The sequence below is a fragment of the Hypanus sabinus genome, chromosome 23 (assembly GCF_030144855.1).
Source record: "Hypanus sabinus isolate sHypSab1 chromosome 23, sHypSab1.hap1, whole genome shotgun sequence".
In the NCBI taxonomy this organism is placed as follows: Eukaryota; Metazoa; Chordata; class Chondrichthyes; order Myliobatiformes; family Dasyatidae; genus Hypanus; species Hypanus sabinus.
In genome coordinates, this window is record NC_082728.1 from 56324113 (window position 1) to 56342287 (window position 18175).

General features: G+C 45.0%; 1 protein-coding gene across 1 annotated transcript; it reads left to right on the forward strand.

Moving 5' to 3' along the window:
• The first annotated feature begins 1630 nt into the window (after window positions 1–1630).
• LOC132380271 (galanin receptor 2b-like) lies at window positions 1631–12489 on the forward strand. Its single transcript, XM_059949027.1, has 2 exons — window positions 1631–2397; window positions 11745–12489. The coding sequence occupies exons 1-2, from the start codon at window positions 2045–2047 to the stop codon at window positions 12487–12489; spliced, it is 1098 nt and encodes a 365-aa protein (XP_059805010.1). The 5' UTR covers window positions 1631–2044.
• The last annotated feature ends 5686 nt before the right edge of the window (window positions 12490–18175 follow it).

Below are 18175 nucleotides of genomic sequence, written 5' to 3' on the forward strand. Positions count from 1 at the left end.
CCCACTTTTTAAAAAAGGAGGGAGAGAGAAACCGGGGAATTATAGACCGGTTAGCCTGACATCGGTGGTGGGGAAAATGCTAGAGTTGGTTATCAAAGATGTGATAACAGCACATTTGGAAAGAGATGATATCATCGGACAAAGTCAGCATGGATTTGTGAAAGGAAAGTCATGTCTGACGAATCTTATAGAATTTTTTGAAGATGTAACTAGTAGAGTGGATAGGGGAGAGCCAGTGGATGTGGTATATTTAGATTTCCAAAAGACTTTTGACAAGGTCCCACACAGGAGATTAGTGTGCATACTTAAGGCACACAGTATTGGGGGTATGGTATTGATGTGGATAGAGAATTGGTTGGCAAACAGGAAGCAAAGAGTGGGAGTAAACGGGACCTTTTCAGAATGGCAGGCAGTGACTAGTGGGGTACCGCAAGGTTCAGTGCTGGGACCCCAGTTGTTTACAATATATATTAATGATTTAGACAAGGGAATTAAACACAACATCTCCAAGTTTGCGAATGACATGAAGCTGGACGGCGGTGTTAGCTGTGAGGAGGATGCTAAGAGGATGCAGGGTGACTTGGATAGGGTAGGTGAGTGGGCAAATTCATGGCAGATGCAATTTAATGTGGATAAATGTGAGGTTATCCACTTTGGTTGCAAGAACAGGAAAACAGATTATTATCTGAACGGTGGCCGATCAGGAAAAGGGGAGATGCAACGAGACCTGGGTGTCATTGTACACCAGTCATTGAAAGTGGGCATGCAGGTACAGCAGGTGGTGAAAAAGGCAAATGGTATGTTGGCATTTGTAGCAAAAGGACTTGAGTACAGGATCAGGGAGGTTCTGCTGCAGTTGTACAAGGCCTTGGTGAGACCACACCTGGAGTATTGTGTGCAGTTTTGGTCCCCTAATCTGAGGAAAGACATTCTTGCCATAGAGGGAGTACAGAGAAGGTTCACCAGATTGATTCCTGGGATGGCAGGACTTTCGTATGAAGCAAGACTGGATCGACTAGGTTTATACTCACTGGAATTTAGAAGATTGAGGGGGGATCTTATTGAAACATATAAAATTCTAAAGGGATTGGACAGGCTAAATGCAGAAAGATTGTTTCCAATGTTGGGGAAGTCCAGAACGAGGGGTCACAATTTAAGGATAAAGGGGAAGCCTTTTAGGACTGAGATGAGGAAAAACTTCTTCACACAGAGAGTGGTGAATCTGTGGAATTCTCTGCCACAGGAAACAGTTGAGGCCAGTTCATTGGCTATATTTAAGAGGAAGTTAGATGTGGCCCTTGTGGCTAAAGGGATCGGGGTATGGAGAGAAAGCAGGTACAGGGTTCTGAGTTGGACGATCAGCCATGATCATACTGAATGGCGGTGCAGGCTTGAAGGGCTGAATGGCCTACTCCTGCACCTGTTTTCTATGTATCTTTGTCTCTGTGTTTAAAGTGAGGCAGTTGGCTTTCTCAATGGATGGGTAAGTGAGTGTAGTTACCCCCCTTTGTCCAAGAGACTGATGGTTGAGGGCTAGTAAATAAGAGAGTTTTACAGAAGGAGATCTTTATTCATTGAGCATACAATATTGAAAGCTATCCGTTCATTATAAGCGGGACTGGCTGTTTGACAGCTTAGGCGACATGGATGAATTGTGTTGGAGGGTTCTTTCTGTACCGAATAATTATAATTCTAGTGCTACGATAGTAACACTCGTCACCTCCCTCCTCAACACTTCCCAATCAGTGGGGACTAGAGAGAGCAGCCCTTTGGAATGTTCACAATGTGTTTTTAGAAATTCACAGCTCCCCCTCCCACGTCCCATCTCCATGCTGGGAACAACGTCCGCGGTGTCTCAGTTCTTCTGGCGGTCTAATCGGCGAAGCGGAGTGCTCTCTGGTCTGTCTCCCAACTTTATCCCGTACTCTCCCCGCAGCGGAATGTGACAGGGAGGAAAAGCGAGTTCAGGTCGCCTTGGCAACGGGTGGCAAAGCCGGCTCGGAGCTTTAAAGCGGCCCGAGGACAGCGTGCAGTCGTGCTGGAGATGAACGGGAGCCAGAGATGGAACTCCTCGCAGAGCTGGGAACTGAGACCCGAGAGTGTGATCGTCCCCTGTGTCTTCTGCGTGATCTTCCTGCTTGGCACTCTGGGCAACAGCCTGGTTCTAGCCGTCCTGCTTCGGAACGGCCCCATGAACTGTAACAGCACTAACCTGTTTATACTGAACCTGGCTCTGGCCGATCTCTGCTTCATCCTCTGCTGCGTGCCCTTCCAGGCCACCATATACACGCTGGACTCCTGGGTCTTCGGCTCCTTCATGTGTAAAGCTGTACACTTCTTTATCTACCTGACTGTGTACGCCAGCAGCTTCACTCTGGCCGCAGTCTCCGTGGACAGGTGAGCTGGCAGGCGGAGCGGGGGGAGTGGCGAACTCGGGAGGGGCAGCTTTGGCGATCGGATCAGGCTCCTGCTCGCTTCTCCAGCTGCAGTAACTTGTTGGAGAGCTTTGTGCATTTGTGCCTCCTTTGGGGGCAGTCCGAAGGCACGTGGTGAATTTAGCACGGGATGGGAAGGGTTTGACTGCACTGGGTTTGTCGGGGTTTGGCTCCCCACGACCCTACCATGCCCTTTATCCCAGTACTTGCCCCTGAGCGGAAACTGTTTTAATGAACCGGGAGTCCAACGAATCTGGAATTCGTTGTCAAGTAATACAGGTCAGTTTATATAGCGTGTTCAGACCAGGAGCAGCGCTGGGGCTGGATAGACAGACTGATTGATAGATGTTCTATTGGTCCCAAAGGAAATTACAGTGTCACGGTAACATTACAAGTGGATTGATATACAGATATCAGAGGAGAAGAAATAATAAGAGTAAGAAAGAATATTAAAAAATAAGTTATTTTAAAAACAAGATATACAAGATTACAAATCAAGATTTCAAGATTTACAAGTTCACATTGAAAAGATGGCAGTACAAGAATTACCGTAATATTCTCCAGCAATGGGTGCACATTCACCGCGTCCAGATAAGTGATGGTGGTATTGCGCAGGGTGCCCACATAACAGGGTGTGGTAAACAGTTTAACGCGAGGTTAAAAGCAGTCTAACAGGAGGGGGTGGGGTACATCGCTTCCCCGGGTATAGGTTGACTCATTATAATGACCGAGGGTAAGAATGATCTCATATAGCGCTCTTTGCGCAAATGGCAATAATCAAAATATAGAAAGAACTAGAGATGTTGGATGTCAGTGAAAAAAACAACACGCTTGAAACCCTTCAGCAGGTCAGCGAGCATCTGTGGAGAAAGCAATAGTGAACGATTTATGTTTGAGCTTCTGCCTTCGAAATCCCCAACCTCAAATGGTGACTGTTCCTCCAACTCGCTGATCTACCTCCCTCAAGCCTCTCCCATTCTCTAGTGGACAGATAACCTCATTGACAGCTTCAGACCCGTGGTCACCCTGTCTGAGACACTTCCCTCACCCAACGGTCCCTGCCGCTAACGCGTTCCTCTGTCTCCTTTCCTTTGATCTCAACCTTAGCTGTTTCTCTTCCCGCAGATGCTGCCTGATCAGCGAGGGGTTCCAACAGTTTTGTGTTTTATATTAAATAGAAAGCATCCAAAATGGGTATCTAAATGGCGCTGTTCTGTCTTCAGTTCCGGGGAGACGGTGTACCCACCCGTCCAAGGAAGGTGTAACCGACATCCCAGCCAATGACAACGGGTGGGCCCCATGGGACAGGACCCAGCAGCAGACTCCCAAAACAGGCGCTCTACCACTAGAAGATATTATCAGGGGGACAAGCCACAAGCGGATAATGGGGAGATTCAAGCCCCCTTGTACAGCTCCTGGGATTTGTGGAAATCCCTGGCCCACGGCCGCTTAAAGCGGAGGTGTTCCAGCTGACAATGGACATCTGTAATCCTCCGGTCCCGAAGGCGCCATCTCCTAAACTACTTACCCTTCCGTCCTATCAAGCAACTGTCCCATCCAGAGCAAAGCCTGTGGGTCCCGTGTTAGTCGATCATCCGCCCAAGAACTCCATAGAAGATAGCTTCCGTCACGTCTTCCTCAGGAACAGGCAGGTATGTGGTAGAAGGAGGCGCGCCTGCACGGCCAGTCACGGTACTGTTGTCCAACTGTCCGAAAATCGACCGCCTCTTCAAAAGCGTGTCACTCCATCCGGATTACAATTGAAACCGTTACATTTTTATTCCCCCTTCTAATATAAACCACTAATTCGTCCTTTAATGCATTGTCCTTCGGGAGTTTTCCGGCGTATTTCCCACGAAGGCGTTACTTTAAGCGAGAGCCCGCGCTCTCAGCAGCCCGTATACAGACAGACATACTTTATTGATCCCGAGGGAAACTGGGTTTCGTTACAGTCGCACCAACCAAGAATAGTCCAGAAATATAGCAATATAAAACCCTAAATAATTAAATAATAAGTTAATTATACCAAGTGGAAAAAAGTCCAGGACCAGCCTATTGTCTGACACTCCGAGGGAGGAGTTGTAAAGTTTGATGGCCACAGGTAGAAATGACTTCCTATGACGCTCAGTTCCACCCTCACAACATGACTGGCCTTACGAATGAGTTTGTTGATTCTGTTGGTGTCTGCTACCCTCAGCCTGCTGCCCCATCACACAACAGCAAACATGATAGCACTGGCCACTACAGACTCGTAGAACATCCTCAGCATTGTCCGGCAGATGTTAAAGGATCTCAGTCTCCTCAGGAAGTAGAGACGGGTCTGACCCTTCTTGTAGACAGCCTCAGTGTTCTTTGACCAGTTCAGTTTATTGTCAATTCGTATCCCCAGGTATTTGTAATCCTCCACCATGTCCACACTGACCCCTTGGATGGAAACAGGGGTCACCGGTGCCTTAGCCCTCCTCAGGTCCAATACCAGCTCCTTAGTCTTTTTCACATTAAGCTGCAGATGATTCTGCTCACACCATGTGACAAAGTAGCCCTGTACTCAGCCTCATCTCCCTTGCTGATGCATCCAACTATGGCAGAATCATCAGAAAACTTCTGAAGATGGCAAGACTCTGTGCAGTAGTTGAAGTCCGAGGTGTAGATGGTGAAGAGAAAGGGAGACAGGACAGTCCCCAGTGGAGCCCCAGTGCTGCTGACCACTCTGTCTGACACACAGTGTTGCAAGCTCACGTACTGTGGTCTGCCAGTCAGGTAATCAATAACCCATGACACCAGGGAAGCATCCACCTGCATCACTGTCAGCTTCTCACCCAGCAGAGGTTCTCATTCAGCAACTTCTGGGAAAGAAAGTATCGAGTTTAAGTGTGTCTCACTATTTGAAGAGAAACCACGACTAGATCTACCCACACCACACACAAGATGCTGGTGGAACACAGCAGGCCAGGCAGCATCGATAGGGAGAAGCACTGTTGACGTTTCGGGCTGAGACCTTTCATCAGGACTAACCGAAAGGAAAGATAGTAAGAGATTTGAAAGTAGTGGGGGGGAGGGGGAAATGCGAAATGATAGGAGAAGACCGGAGGGGGTGGGATGAAGCTAAGAGCTGGAAAGTTGATTGGCGAAAGTGATACAGAGCTGGAGAAGGGAAAGGATCATGGGACGGGAGGCCTCAGGAGAAAGAAAGGAGGGGGGAGCACCAGAGGGAGATGGAGAACAGGCAAACAACTAAATATGTCAGGGATGGGGTAAGAAGGGGAGGAGGGGCATTAACGGAAGTTAGAGAAGTCAATGTTCATGCCATCAGGTTGGAGGCTACCCAGCCGGTATATAAGGTGTTGTTCCTCCAACCTGAGTTTGGATTAATTTTGACAATAGAGGAGGCCATGGATAGACATATCAGAATGGGAATGGGATGTGGAATTAAAATGTGTGGCCACTGGGAGATCCTGCTTTTTCTGGCGGACCGAGCGTAGGTGTTCCGCGAAACGGTCTTCCAGTCTGCGTCGGGTCTCACCAATATATAAAAGGCCACACCAGGAGCACCGGACACAGTATACCACAGCAGCCAACTCACAGGTGAAGTGTCGCCTCAGTAGATCTACCCCCGATCCGTTGTTCCGACATTCCTCTCCCTCCACAGATGCTGCCTGACGCGTTGAGTTCTTCCAGATGTTTGCTTGTTGCTCTAGATCCCAGCACCTGCAATCTCTTGGGTCTCCAAATAACTCTCAAATGTGTAGTGGGTCAATATGGGTTAGTATTGTGTACGGGGTGACAGAGGACAGCTTCCACATGCCTGGGAAGGGGCAGGGATTGAGTATATTGTCCATAATGTTACCTGTGATGTGTTAGTTTTGTTGTTCGGCCCTACTGGTCCTGAAGATGTCCAGACAGTGCTGAACACAGCGTGCTCCCTTCTGCAGGGGCGTTTGGGGTGTTTGGGGGCAGGCAGTCAGGCAGTCTTTGGTTGGTTCATTCGGGGTGTGTGTGTGTGTGTGTGTGTGTGTGTGTGTGTGTGTGTGTCTCTCTCTCTCTCTCTCTCTGTCTGGTTTCTTCAGTGACCCTGCTACCCCCGAACCACATTTACCAATCTGTCCACTTTGTTTGCTGCTCCCAATCCGCAAAGACTTCACACTGCCAGTCCAGCACTGGATAGCAGAATTAGTGACACACAGGTTGCCTCGTTCAGCCTTCCTGGCAATGACCATGAGTTATAAACGCCTAATGCCAAAAGACCCACGCTTCCCTCCTACCAATCACCCCTGATATTTATGCTGGATGTTTCTGCAATGGAATGACCACAAACAACAGGTTTTTATCAGGATTCCCAAAACACCCGAAGAAAACTGTAGGAAGAAATGACTGAATGAGATAATTTAACATTTCAGGATGTCGGATGTCAGTTTAACACGTAAACTCATATATCCGCATCTCAACCTGAATGTTTTCCACGATTAACAGAGTTTTGTCAGCCTGTGCTTTCCTAGAGGTTGGAGCATTATCACTTAAATGACCAATATAATCCTGATGTGGACAAATTGGATTAGTGTGGTTGGGCAGGCCGGTGGTGGTGATATATGGCTGTGTAATTCTCGATAACTCCAACATACAGCAACAAAGACACAGGAGCTAGGAAACAATTTGGAATGTCCAAACAACACACACACACACAATGCTGGAGGATCTCAGCAGGCTTCACCAGGGTGAATCGCTTTGAGACGCTGGGATAAGTGTGAGTGTACTGAGGCCAACATTACTCCATCCTGACATTGTGAGGCTGTTTCCCCAGGCAGTGATCCAGCCCAGGTGTGACTGGTTTCCAATATCACTTCATGGCAGTTTTCTGAGAATGTATTTTTGTTCATTGCTCTGTGATGGGCAAGTTTATAAAGCTAAACTCATCATCAGCTGCCAAATGCCATGCTGTTCAAAGGTAATGGATGTTGGTGGCTGGGCGGTCCTGAAGTTGGGTCTAATTTGAACAGAGTAGCAACGAGGGAGAAATGTGATTGGAGTATTTCCATTTCATTGTGACACTGCACCTTCATTTTTATGGTTCTATAAATTGCAATGCACACATCAGAAATGTCCAGGTGGTGACGCTGTGACATCAGCACCAGACTCCGGAGTGAAGGTTCCCAAGTTTGAATCCAGTCGGGCCATTCCCGGACACGCTTTTCATCTGTGCCGGGTTGAGTGTCCAGCTCATAACTCGGCCTTTAAAAAAAAAACTCTGCACTGTGAGAAGGACGTGGGGGACCACTCACAGAATCTTTCCTCTAAGACAACCACTTAAAAAAATAAGTGGTCGCCAAGGCTCTGGCAAAGTATGGCACACAAAAAGTCCAAAACAAAATGTCAGAAATGGGTAAAGCAAATTTTATCCAAATCTTCGTTGAGCACTTTGGCTTTCACTGGAGTTGAGTGAGGTTTACGTAGAAAGAGGCCACTCAGACTGAAATATCCACATCATTGTTCCTACTGCACTGGAGCCTCCTCTGTTCCTCAATATGATTGTCAGCAAATCTTCCATTCCTTCTTTCATACATCACACTAGTATAATTTCACCACTTATGCATCTGGACCAGCAGGAAGGCTGGCTTTGTACCATTATGTTGGTACAATTATTTTCTGTGCAACTTTTAGCGATGGTTGCTTTTGTACTTTCAGATTTTCCTGTTCCTCTATCTCAGTAGGCACAGAGATTTTTATTTACTCTGTTTTTGGTAATCAAAAGGTGACAGCTTGCTCTTATTTGTAACTAATATCCTTTACTAAAGTTTTGATGAAAAGCAATTGACCTCCAACATCTGTTTCTCTCTCCACAGTTTCAACCTTGCCTGCAGACCAGTATTCCAGCTATGCCTCTTTGATCCTTGGGATCTTGTGAGCAATCATTATCCATTATCCAATCATTATGATACCTCAAAATATCAAACAGAGGACAGCCCAATTCCAAACTCACATCCATCTTAAGTCCCATTTTGAATTTGTTGTCAATCTCAGTTTTACTGTTAGTACTGTCCAATCTGACACCTCATTATTGGTTTAAATGAGAAATTAGAAACATAGAAAACCTACAGCACAACACAGGCCCTTCGCCCCACAAGGTTGTATCGAACATGTCCTATCTCAGAAATTGCTAGGCTTATCTATAGCCCTCTATTTTTCTAAGCTCCATGTACCTATCTAAAAGTCTCTTAAAAGACCCTATCGTATCCGCCTCTACCACTGTTGCCGGCAACCCATTCCACACACTCACCACTCTCTGAGTGAAAAAACTTACCCCTGACATCTCCTCAGTACCTGCTGCCCAGCACCTTAAACCTGTGTCCTCTTGTGGCAACCATTTCAACCCTGGGAAAAGCCTCTGACTATCCACACGATCAATGCCTCTCATCATCTTATACACCTCTATCAGGTCACCTCTCATCCTCCATTGCTCCAAGGAGAAAAGACCGAGTTCACTCAAACTATTCTCATAAGGCATGCTCCCCAATCCAGGCAACATCCTTGTAAATCTACTCTGCATCCTTTCTGTGGTTTCCACAGCCTTCCTATAGTGAGGCGACCAGAACTGAGTACAGTACTCCAAGTAGGGTCTGACCAGGGTCCTATATAGCTGCAACATTACCTCTCAGCTCCTAAATTCGATTCCATGATTGATGAAGGCTAATACATCATATGCCTTCTTAACCACAGAGTCAACCTACGCAGCTGCTTTGAACATCCTATGGACTTAGACCCCAAGATCCCTCTGATCCTCCACACTGCCAAGAGTCTTACCATTAATACTATATTCTGCCATCATACTTGACCTACCAAAATGAACCACTTCACACTTATCTGGATTGAACTCCATCTGCCACTTCTCATCCCAGTTTTGCATCCTATCAATGTCCCGTTGTAACCTCTGACAGCCCTCCACACTATCCACAACACCTCCAACCTTTGTGTCATCAGCAAACTTACTAACCCATCCCTCCACTTTCTCATCCAGGTTATTTATAAAATTCACGAAGAGTAAGGGTCCCAGAACAGATCCCTGAGGCACCCCACTGGTGACCGACATCCATGCAGAATATGACCCGTTTACAACACTCTTTGCCTATTGTAGGCAAGCCTGTTCTGGATCCACAAAGCAATGTTCCCTTGGATCCCATGCCTCCTTACTTTATCAATAAGCCTTGCATGGGGTACCTTATCAAATGCCTTGCTGAAATCGATATACACCACATCTACTGATCCTCCTTCATCAACGTGTTTAGTCACATCCTCAAAAAATTCAATCAGGCTTGTAAGGCACGACCTGCCCTTGACAAAGCCATGTTGACTACTAATCATGTTATACCTCTCCAAATGTTCATAAATCCCGCCTCTCAGGATCTTCTCCATCAACTTACCAACCACTGAGGTAAGACTCACTGGTCTATAATTTCCTGGGCTATCTCTACCCCCTTTCTTGAATAAAGGAACCCTCCAATCCTTTGGAACTTCTCCTGTCCCCATTGATGATGCAAAGATCATCACGAGAGCCTCAGCAATCTCCTTCCTCATTAATCATTCCTCAGCAATCGCCTGCCACATTAGCCTGGGGTAAATCTCATCCGGTCCTGGTGATTTATCCAACTTGATGCTTTCCAAAAGTTCCAGCACATCCACTTTATTAATATCTACATGCTCAAGCTTTTCAGTCTGCTGAAAATCATCACTACAATCACCAAGGTCATTTTCCATAGTGAAAACTGAAGCAAAGTATTCATTAAGTACCTCTGCTATTTCCTCTGGTTCCATACACACTTTCCCACTGTCACACTTGATAGGTCCTATTCTTTCATGTCATGTCCCCTTGCTCTTCACATACTTGTAGAATGCCTTGGGGTTTTCCTTAATCCTGTCCACCATGTCCTTCTCATGGCCCATTCTGGCTCTCCTAATTTCCCTCTTAAGCTCCTTCCTAGTAGTCTTACAATTTTCTAGATCTCTAACATTACCTAGCTCTCTGAACCTTTTGTAAGCTTTTCTTTTTTCTTGACTAGATTTACTACAGCCTTTGTATACCATGGTTCCTGTACCCTACCATAGCTTTCCTGTCTCATTGGAACATACCTATACAGAACTCCACACAAATATCCCCTGAATATTTGCCACATTTCTTCCTAACATCTGTGTCCAGTTTAAGCCTCCAATTTCCTGCCTGATTGCCTCATAATTCCCCTTACTCCAATTAATCACTACTGCCTTCCTCTTCCCTTCTCTACTCTTCTGAGTCATAGGGCCAGACTCTGTGTCAGAGACGCACCACAGAACCATAGAACATTACAGCACAATATTGTGGTGATAGGCAAATTGCAATGGGTCCAGGTCCTTGCTGAGGCAGGAGTTCAGTCTAGTCATGACCAACCTCTCAAAGCCTTTCATCACTGTCGATGTGAGTGCTACTAGGCGATAGTCATTAAGGCAGCCCACATTATTCTTCTTAGGCACTGGTATAATTGTTGCCTTTTTGAAGCAAGTGGTAATTTCCGCCCGTAGCAGTGAGAGGTTGAAAATGTCCTTGAATACTCCCGCAGTTGGTTGGCACAGGTTTGCAGAGCCTTACCAGGTACTCGATCGGGACCTTTGGCTTTGCCAGGGTTCAGTCTCTTTAAAGACAGCCTAACATCGGCCTCGTCACAGGGTCGTCACTACACATTTGTGCTTTGATTTGGCACCAGTCTTCACCTTGGGGACCGGTGATTAACTGGCAAATGCAGGTCATCCATTGGTTATTCTTCTGAATATCTAGTTGAACGGAATAGGATTTCACTAGAATAATGCCAAAGCTACCCCCCTCCACCCCCACTACTGACTGCAGCTTGCCGGTAGAAGGTTCCAGGGGTAGAGAAAAGCAAAATACTGTGGGGAGTGGGTTTCCAGCACTGAATGAACAGTCAGTTATACCACATATCAGTAAGTGTGTTGAACTGGTGGAAGGGATGTTGAAATGAAGAGATACTGGTTGACAAGTGTATGTAGGAGCTTGGGAGGGATACAGGTCTCTCAAGTGGGTAGCTTGTAGTCATTTTTGTTCATATATTGTCATACACATTAATAATGTGCTTCACACATTCTGCTATGCTTGATAGATATTACCACTTTGAGACCATCTGGGGCAATGCCATGAGAAAGGTTTGCCTTTAGTGTTACTTGCATTGTGCTGTTACCCAAGACCAATTTAAACCTCATTCACCTTGGTCTATTGCATGCACTGTGTGGACTGATTAACCTGATGGTTTTCAACCTTACCTTGCCTTGTAGGTACCTGGCCATTCGATACCCACTGAGATCCCGAGAACTGCGCACTCCCCGAAATGCCACAATCACCATCTGCATCATCTGGGCGATCTCATTTGTCTTTGCAGGTCCCTACCTCAGCTACTACCAAGTCATCCATTACAGAGACCTCACTCTCTGCTTCCCAGTCTGGGGCGATTACAGTCGCAAAGTTATGGACATTGCTACCTTCCTCTGTGGATATATCATTCCAGTGCTGATCCTGAGCTTAGCATACACCAGGACCATCCGCTACCTCTGGACATCTGTAGAACCTATAGAAAACATGTCTGAGTCTAAGAAAGCCAAGCGCAAAGTCACCAAGATGATCATCATTGTGGCTGTTCTCTTCTGCCTTTGTTGGCTTCCCCACTACTTAGTTATTTTATGTTTCTGGTTTGGCCACTTCCCACTTAACCAAGCCACCTATGTTTTCAGACTTTTGTCACACTGTATGTCCTATGCTAACTCCTGCCTCAACCCTATTGTCTACGCCCTGGTCTCCAAACACTTCCGCAAGGGCTTCAAGAAACTTTTCAACTGCTTGCTGAGGAAAAAGGTTGTCAATAAAGTTCATGTTGTTCAGATGGTCCACACAGAGGCAGGGACCACTGAGGCATCTCACATGAGTGAGCAGAACAACCAGGCCACCAGCCCGGAGTGGAGCCAGCCAGGGCCTACAGATGAAGCAATGCTGCCAGGAACTTTCATGGCATTAAACGTTACCTAAGTCTCAAGAAAGCCGGTGGCTGAGGTGCTGAGACAAACTAGTGCAACTCCATTGATTGTGGGATGTGACACAAGTTATCATTTAAAGCAAATACTTAATTCTCCTTGAGAAATTGGAGGTGAAATATCTTCCTCTGTGCCTATTTGGTGAAGGTACTACTTGTTTGTTGGGAGTTCTGTGATTTTAATTCAGAGATGCTGAAGAAGTACCCCTTACTATTTTCCCCTCTGTCCTTCTCTCTTTTTCCATTCACCACTCAGTTTACCCTCTCAGCCCCGCTCTTTTCCTCACCTCCCTCTGGCATTTGCTCCTCCTTCCTGTTCTTCCACCATCCACTGTTCTCCTCTATCAGATTCCTTCTTCTTCAGCTCTATATCTCTTCCACTTATCCCTCTATCTTCACGAATCCAACTTCTCACACACTTTATTCCTCATCTATCACCTGTCAAGTGTGTACACCTTCCCGTCTCCCAACCTTCTCTTATTCTGGTATCTGTCTCTTACTTTCAAATCATGGTGAAAGGTCTCAGTCTGAAATGTTGGCTGTTTATTCCCCTCCACAGATGCGCCTCACTTACTGAGTTCCTAGAGCTTTCTGTGTACGTTGCTCAAGATTCCCAGCATTTGCAGAATCTCTTGTATTTATGGACAGGTGCATGGATAGGAAAGGTTTAGAAGGATGGTGGACAAATGCAGGAAACTGAGACTAGCTCTGGATGATCACCCTGATGGAGCTGGACATATTTCTGTTTTGTTTCTGTGTTGTACAATCTTGACCTTATGGATTGGCTATAACCACAAAGTCTTTTTTGGCTGTAAGACCATAAGACATAGGAGCAGAATTAACCATTCAGCCCATTGACTCTACTCTGCCATTTCATCATGGCTGATCCTGGATCCCACTCAACCCGTACACCTACCTTCTCACCATATCCTTTGATTCCCTGACCAATAAGGAAATGATCAACTTCTGCTTTTAATGTATCCTCATATTCTCCTAAATTCCAGTGAGTACAGGCCAAAAGCTGCCAAAAACTCCTCATATGTTAACCCTTTCATTCCCAGAATCATCCTCTTGAACTTCCTCTGGACTTTCTCCAATGACAACACATCCTTTCTGAGACATGGGGCCCAAAACCATTGACAATACTCCAAGTGTGGCCTGACTAGTGTCTTATAAAGCCTCAGCATTATCTCCTTGCTTTTATATTCTATTCCCCTTGAAATAAATGCCAACATTGCATTTGCCTTCTTTACCATAGACTCAACTTGTACAATGACTCCTAAGTCCATCTGCACCTCTGATGTTTTTCTCTCCATTTAGATAATAGTCCACACTATTGTTCCTTTTACCAAAATGCATTATCATACATTTCCCAACACTGTATTGTATCTATACACACAAAATGCTGATAGAACGCAGCAGGCCAGGCAGCATCTATAGGGAGAAGCACTGTCGACTGCCACACATTTTAATTCCATGTCCTATTCCCATTCTGATTATGTCTATCCATGGCCTCCTCTACTGTCAAGATGAAGCCACACTCAGGTTAGAGGAACAACACCTTATATATCGGCTGGGTAGCCTCTAACCTGATGGCATGAACATTGACTTCCCTAACTTCCGTTAATGCCCCTCCCTCCTTCTCCCATCCCAATATATTTAGTTTTTCCCCCCTCCTCCCTTTTTTTCTCTCTTTCTGCCTATCACTCTGCCTGTTCTCCATTTCCCTCTGGTGCTCCCCTCTCCCTTTCTTTCTCCCTAGGCCTCCCGTCCCATGATCCTTTCCCTTCTCCAGCTTTGTATCCCTTTTGCCAATCACCTTTCCGGCTCTCAGCTTCACCCCAACCCCTCCAGTCTTCTCCTATCAGTTTGCATTTTCTCTTCCCCCTCCTACTTTCAAATCTCTTGCTATCTTTCCTTTCAGTTAGTCCTGACAAAGGGTCTTGGCCCGAAACGTTGACAGCGCTTCTCCCTATTAATGCTGCCTGGCCTGGTGTGTTCCACCAGCATTTTGTGTGTGTTGCTTGAATTTCTAGTGTCTGCAGATTTCCTCATGAGTCCTGTATTCTATCTGCCAATTTTTTTGCTCATTCTTCCAATTTGTTTTTTGTCCTGCTGCAACCGTATTGCTTCCTCAGCACAATCTACCCCTCCACCTATCTTTGTAACATCTGCAAGCTTTGCCACAAAGCCATCAATGCCTTTATCTAAACCATTAACAAAAAATGTGAAAAGTAGCAGTCTCAATACTGACCCCTGATGAACACCACTAGTCATTGGCAGCCAACCAGAAAGGTCCCCCTTTATTTCCACTCACTGCCTTCTGCCCATCAGCCATTCCTCTATCCATGCCAGTATCTTTCCTGTAACACCATAGGATTTTATCTTGTTAAGCAGCCTCACGTGTGGCACCTTATCAAATGCCTTCTGAAAATCCAAGTAAACGAATCCACTGCCTCTTCCTTATCAATCCTGCTTGTTACTTCCTCAAAGAATTCTAACAGATTTGTCAGTCAAGATTTCCCTTTACAGAAATCATGCTGACTTTGACTTTTTTTTATCATTAGTCTCCAAGAACCCCGAAATCTCATCTTTAATAATGGATTCCAACCACTGAGGTTAGTTAGGCTAACTGGCCTATAATTTCCTTTCTTTCGCCTTCCTCCCTTTTTAAAGAGTGGCGTGACATTTGCAATTTTCCAGTCCTCCAGGACCATGCCAGAATCAAGAAATTCTTGAAAGATCATGACAAATGCATTCATTATCTCTTCAGCAATCTCTCTCAGAATTCTGGGATGTAGTCTATCTGGTCCAGGTGACTTGTCCACCTAAAAAACTTTCAGTTTACTAGCACTTGTTTCTTTGTAATAGCAATGAAACTCATTCCTGCTCTCTGACATTCATGGACCTCAGGCACACTGCTAATGTCTTCCATAGTGAAGACTGCTGTAAAGTATTCATTAAGTTCATTTGCCATTTCTTTGTCCCCTATTACTATCTCACCAGCATCATTTCCAGTGGTTCAGTATCAACTCTCACCTCCCTTTTACTCTTTATATAACTGAAAAAGCTTTGACTATCCTGCTTTATATTATTGGCCGATTTGCCCTCCTATTTCATCTTTTCTCTTCTTATAGTTTCTTAGTTGCCTAACTTCCCACTCACTTTTGCTACCTTATATGTCCTTTCCTAGGCTTTTATGCAGTCATTAACTTCCTTTGTCAGCCATGGTTGTCTAACCCTGCCATTTGAGAACTTCTTCCTTTGTGGGATATATCTATCCTGCATTTTGTGAACTATTCCCAGAAACTTCAGTGATCTCTGCTCTGCCATCATCCCTGCCAGTATCCTACTCCAATCCACCTGGTCAAGATCCTTTCTCAGCCTCTGTAATCCCCTTTATTCCATTGTGATACTGATATATGTGACTTATGCTTCTTCCTCTCAAACTACAGTATGTTCACTGCCTCCTAAAGGTTCCTTTATGTTAAGCTCCAAATAAGACTGGATTATTACACAACATCCAATCTAAGAAAGACTTTCCTTGAGCAGGTACTCAAGCACAAGCTGTTCTAAAAAGCTATCTCGTAGACATTCATAAAAACATAGAAGAAACCTACAGCACAATACAGGCCCTTCGGCCCACAATGCATGTTACCCATAGCCCTCTATTTTTTCTAAACTCCATGTACCTATCTAGGAGTTTCTTAAAAGACCCTATCGTATCCGCCTCCACCGCCGTCGCTGGCAGCCCATTCCATGCACTCACCACAGTCCGAATAAAAAAAAACTTACCTCTGACATCTCTTCTATACCTGCTTCCAAAGCGCCTTCAAACTGTGCCCTCTCATGTTAGCCACTTCAGCCCTGGGAAAAAAGCCTCTGACTATCCACACGATCAATGCCTCTCATCATCTTATACACCTAACAAACTCGCTTTCTTGCAATTTGACACCAACTTGATTTTCCCAATCCCATTGCATATTGAAGTCCCCTATTACAATTGTGACATTATTCTTATGATATGCCTTTTCCAGCTCCCTTTGCAATCTCAACCCCACATCTTGGCTAATATTTGGCCAGTCTGGGTATGATCAGTCCAATGTCCTTATTTGAAAGCACAAAGTTCTACAAAACACAATATTGTCGATGAGTTTCATCATTGGTACATGAGCTGCATTATTCTGAATGTTCCACCCTTGTTCAAAGGAAGGAAGGATAAACACAGCAACTGCAGTTCTGTCTGTCTAATATTAGTGATGGGAAAACTTTCCAAAACAATAAGCTGTCAGATCAAAGTTAACAGTTACAGGTTGAATGGCATGGATTTGTAAATGGAAATTTGTGCTTCCCTAACCTGACAGAGTATTTTTCAAGTTAATGTGGACAGTTGATGAGGGAAAAGTGCTTGATATGAGGCATTCAGGCTTCCAACAAACATTTGGTAATGTGTCCTCTTAGTGCCCTGTTAAAGGCTTATCAGTGATGGAATGGATAGGGGGCAATCAGCACGTACCACTGGGGACAAAGGGAGTGATGGAGTGTAATTGTTTTATTGCCATGAAGAAGATGATCAGCAGAGTTAATGCTTGGACTGATGTATCTTTCTGCACTGGGAACAGTTTCAAAATTTGTTGCATGCAACTCAACTTGGAATCATAGTGGACAGAGAGAGGGTCAGTGATAAACTTCACGAGGCCAAGAACTGGCCTTTACAATTTAGTATTGCAAACCATGAATGAATATGGTTTGGTAATAAGGAATGAGGAAAGGCAATTTAATAAATCAAATACAATTCTAAAGAATAGGAACAGAAGACCTAGGTGCACATGAAGATGGGTCATTGGTGATGGCAGCAAAGATTGCCAAGTCCATTAAAATATATGCTATTGCAGACTTTGTAAATGGACTACAAAAATGAAGAGGTTAGGTACGGCTATAGGTTTGTATCCAAGCCGTGTCTCTGCTTAATAGGCTGCACTTGGTTCATGCAGAAAATAGTTTCAGGTATGTGGGATCTAAAGCCACAGAAGCAGAGCTTCTCCTCTTTAGAGCACAGGAGGTGTTCAAAGTATTGAGGGATTTGCATGGAGGGAAATTTTGGTGGAATGATCAAAAGCTACTTTTAGATCATTGACAACATGAAAGGAAATCTGTTTGTGCAACATATGGTTGGCATATGGAATGATTCCCCCGGATAAAGAAAGTACATTTAAATGTGGCTTTCAAAGAGAGTTGGATCAAATCTGAAAGAAAAAAAATACAGGTAAAGGGTGAGAAGAGAGCTGCAGCATCCCTCTTGCAGAGAGGTCAAATGGTCTCTGCACATTCCTATTCCAATCTGATTGTATGGAGAAGGTCACTCAAAGGTTTCAAAGATACATTTAATGTCAGAGAAATATATACAATATACATCCTGAAATGCTTTTTCCTTGCAACCATCCATGAAAACAGAGGAGTGCCCCAAAGAATGAATAACAGTTAAATGTTAGAACCCCACAGCCCCTTCAGCTCCCCTCCCTCCCGCGTGTAAACAGCAATGATGCCCCCTCCCCACACCAGCAAAAAAGAAGCATCGGCACCCACTACCAAGCGGTCAAGCGTGAGCAAAGCAACAGTAAAGATACCACAAAGACTACTTGTTCACCCGGTATTTGACATACCATAGGCTCTCTCTAATAA

Coding starts and splice junctions, on each gene's coding strand:
- LOC132380271 (XM_059949027.1), top strand. CDS start 2,045: ATGAACGGGAGCCAGAGATGGAACTCCTCGCAGAGCTGGGAACTGAGA. Junction 2,398..11,744: donor GCCGCAGTCTCCGTGGACAG/GTGAGCTGGCAG, acceptor CTTGCCTTGTAG/GTACCTGGCCATTCGATACC.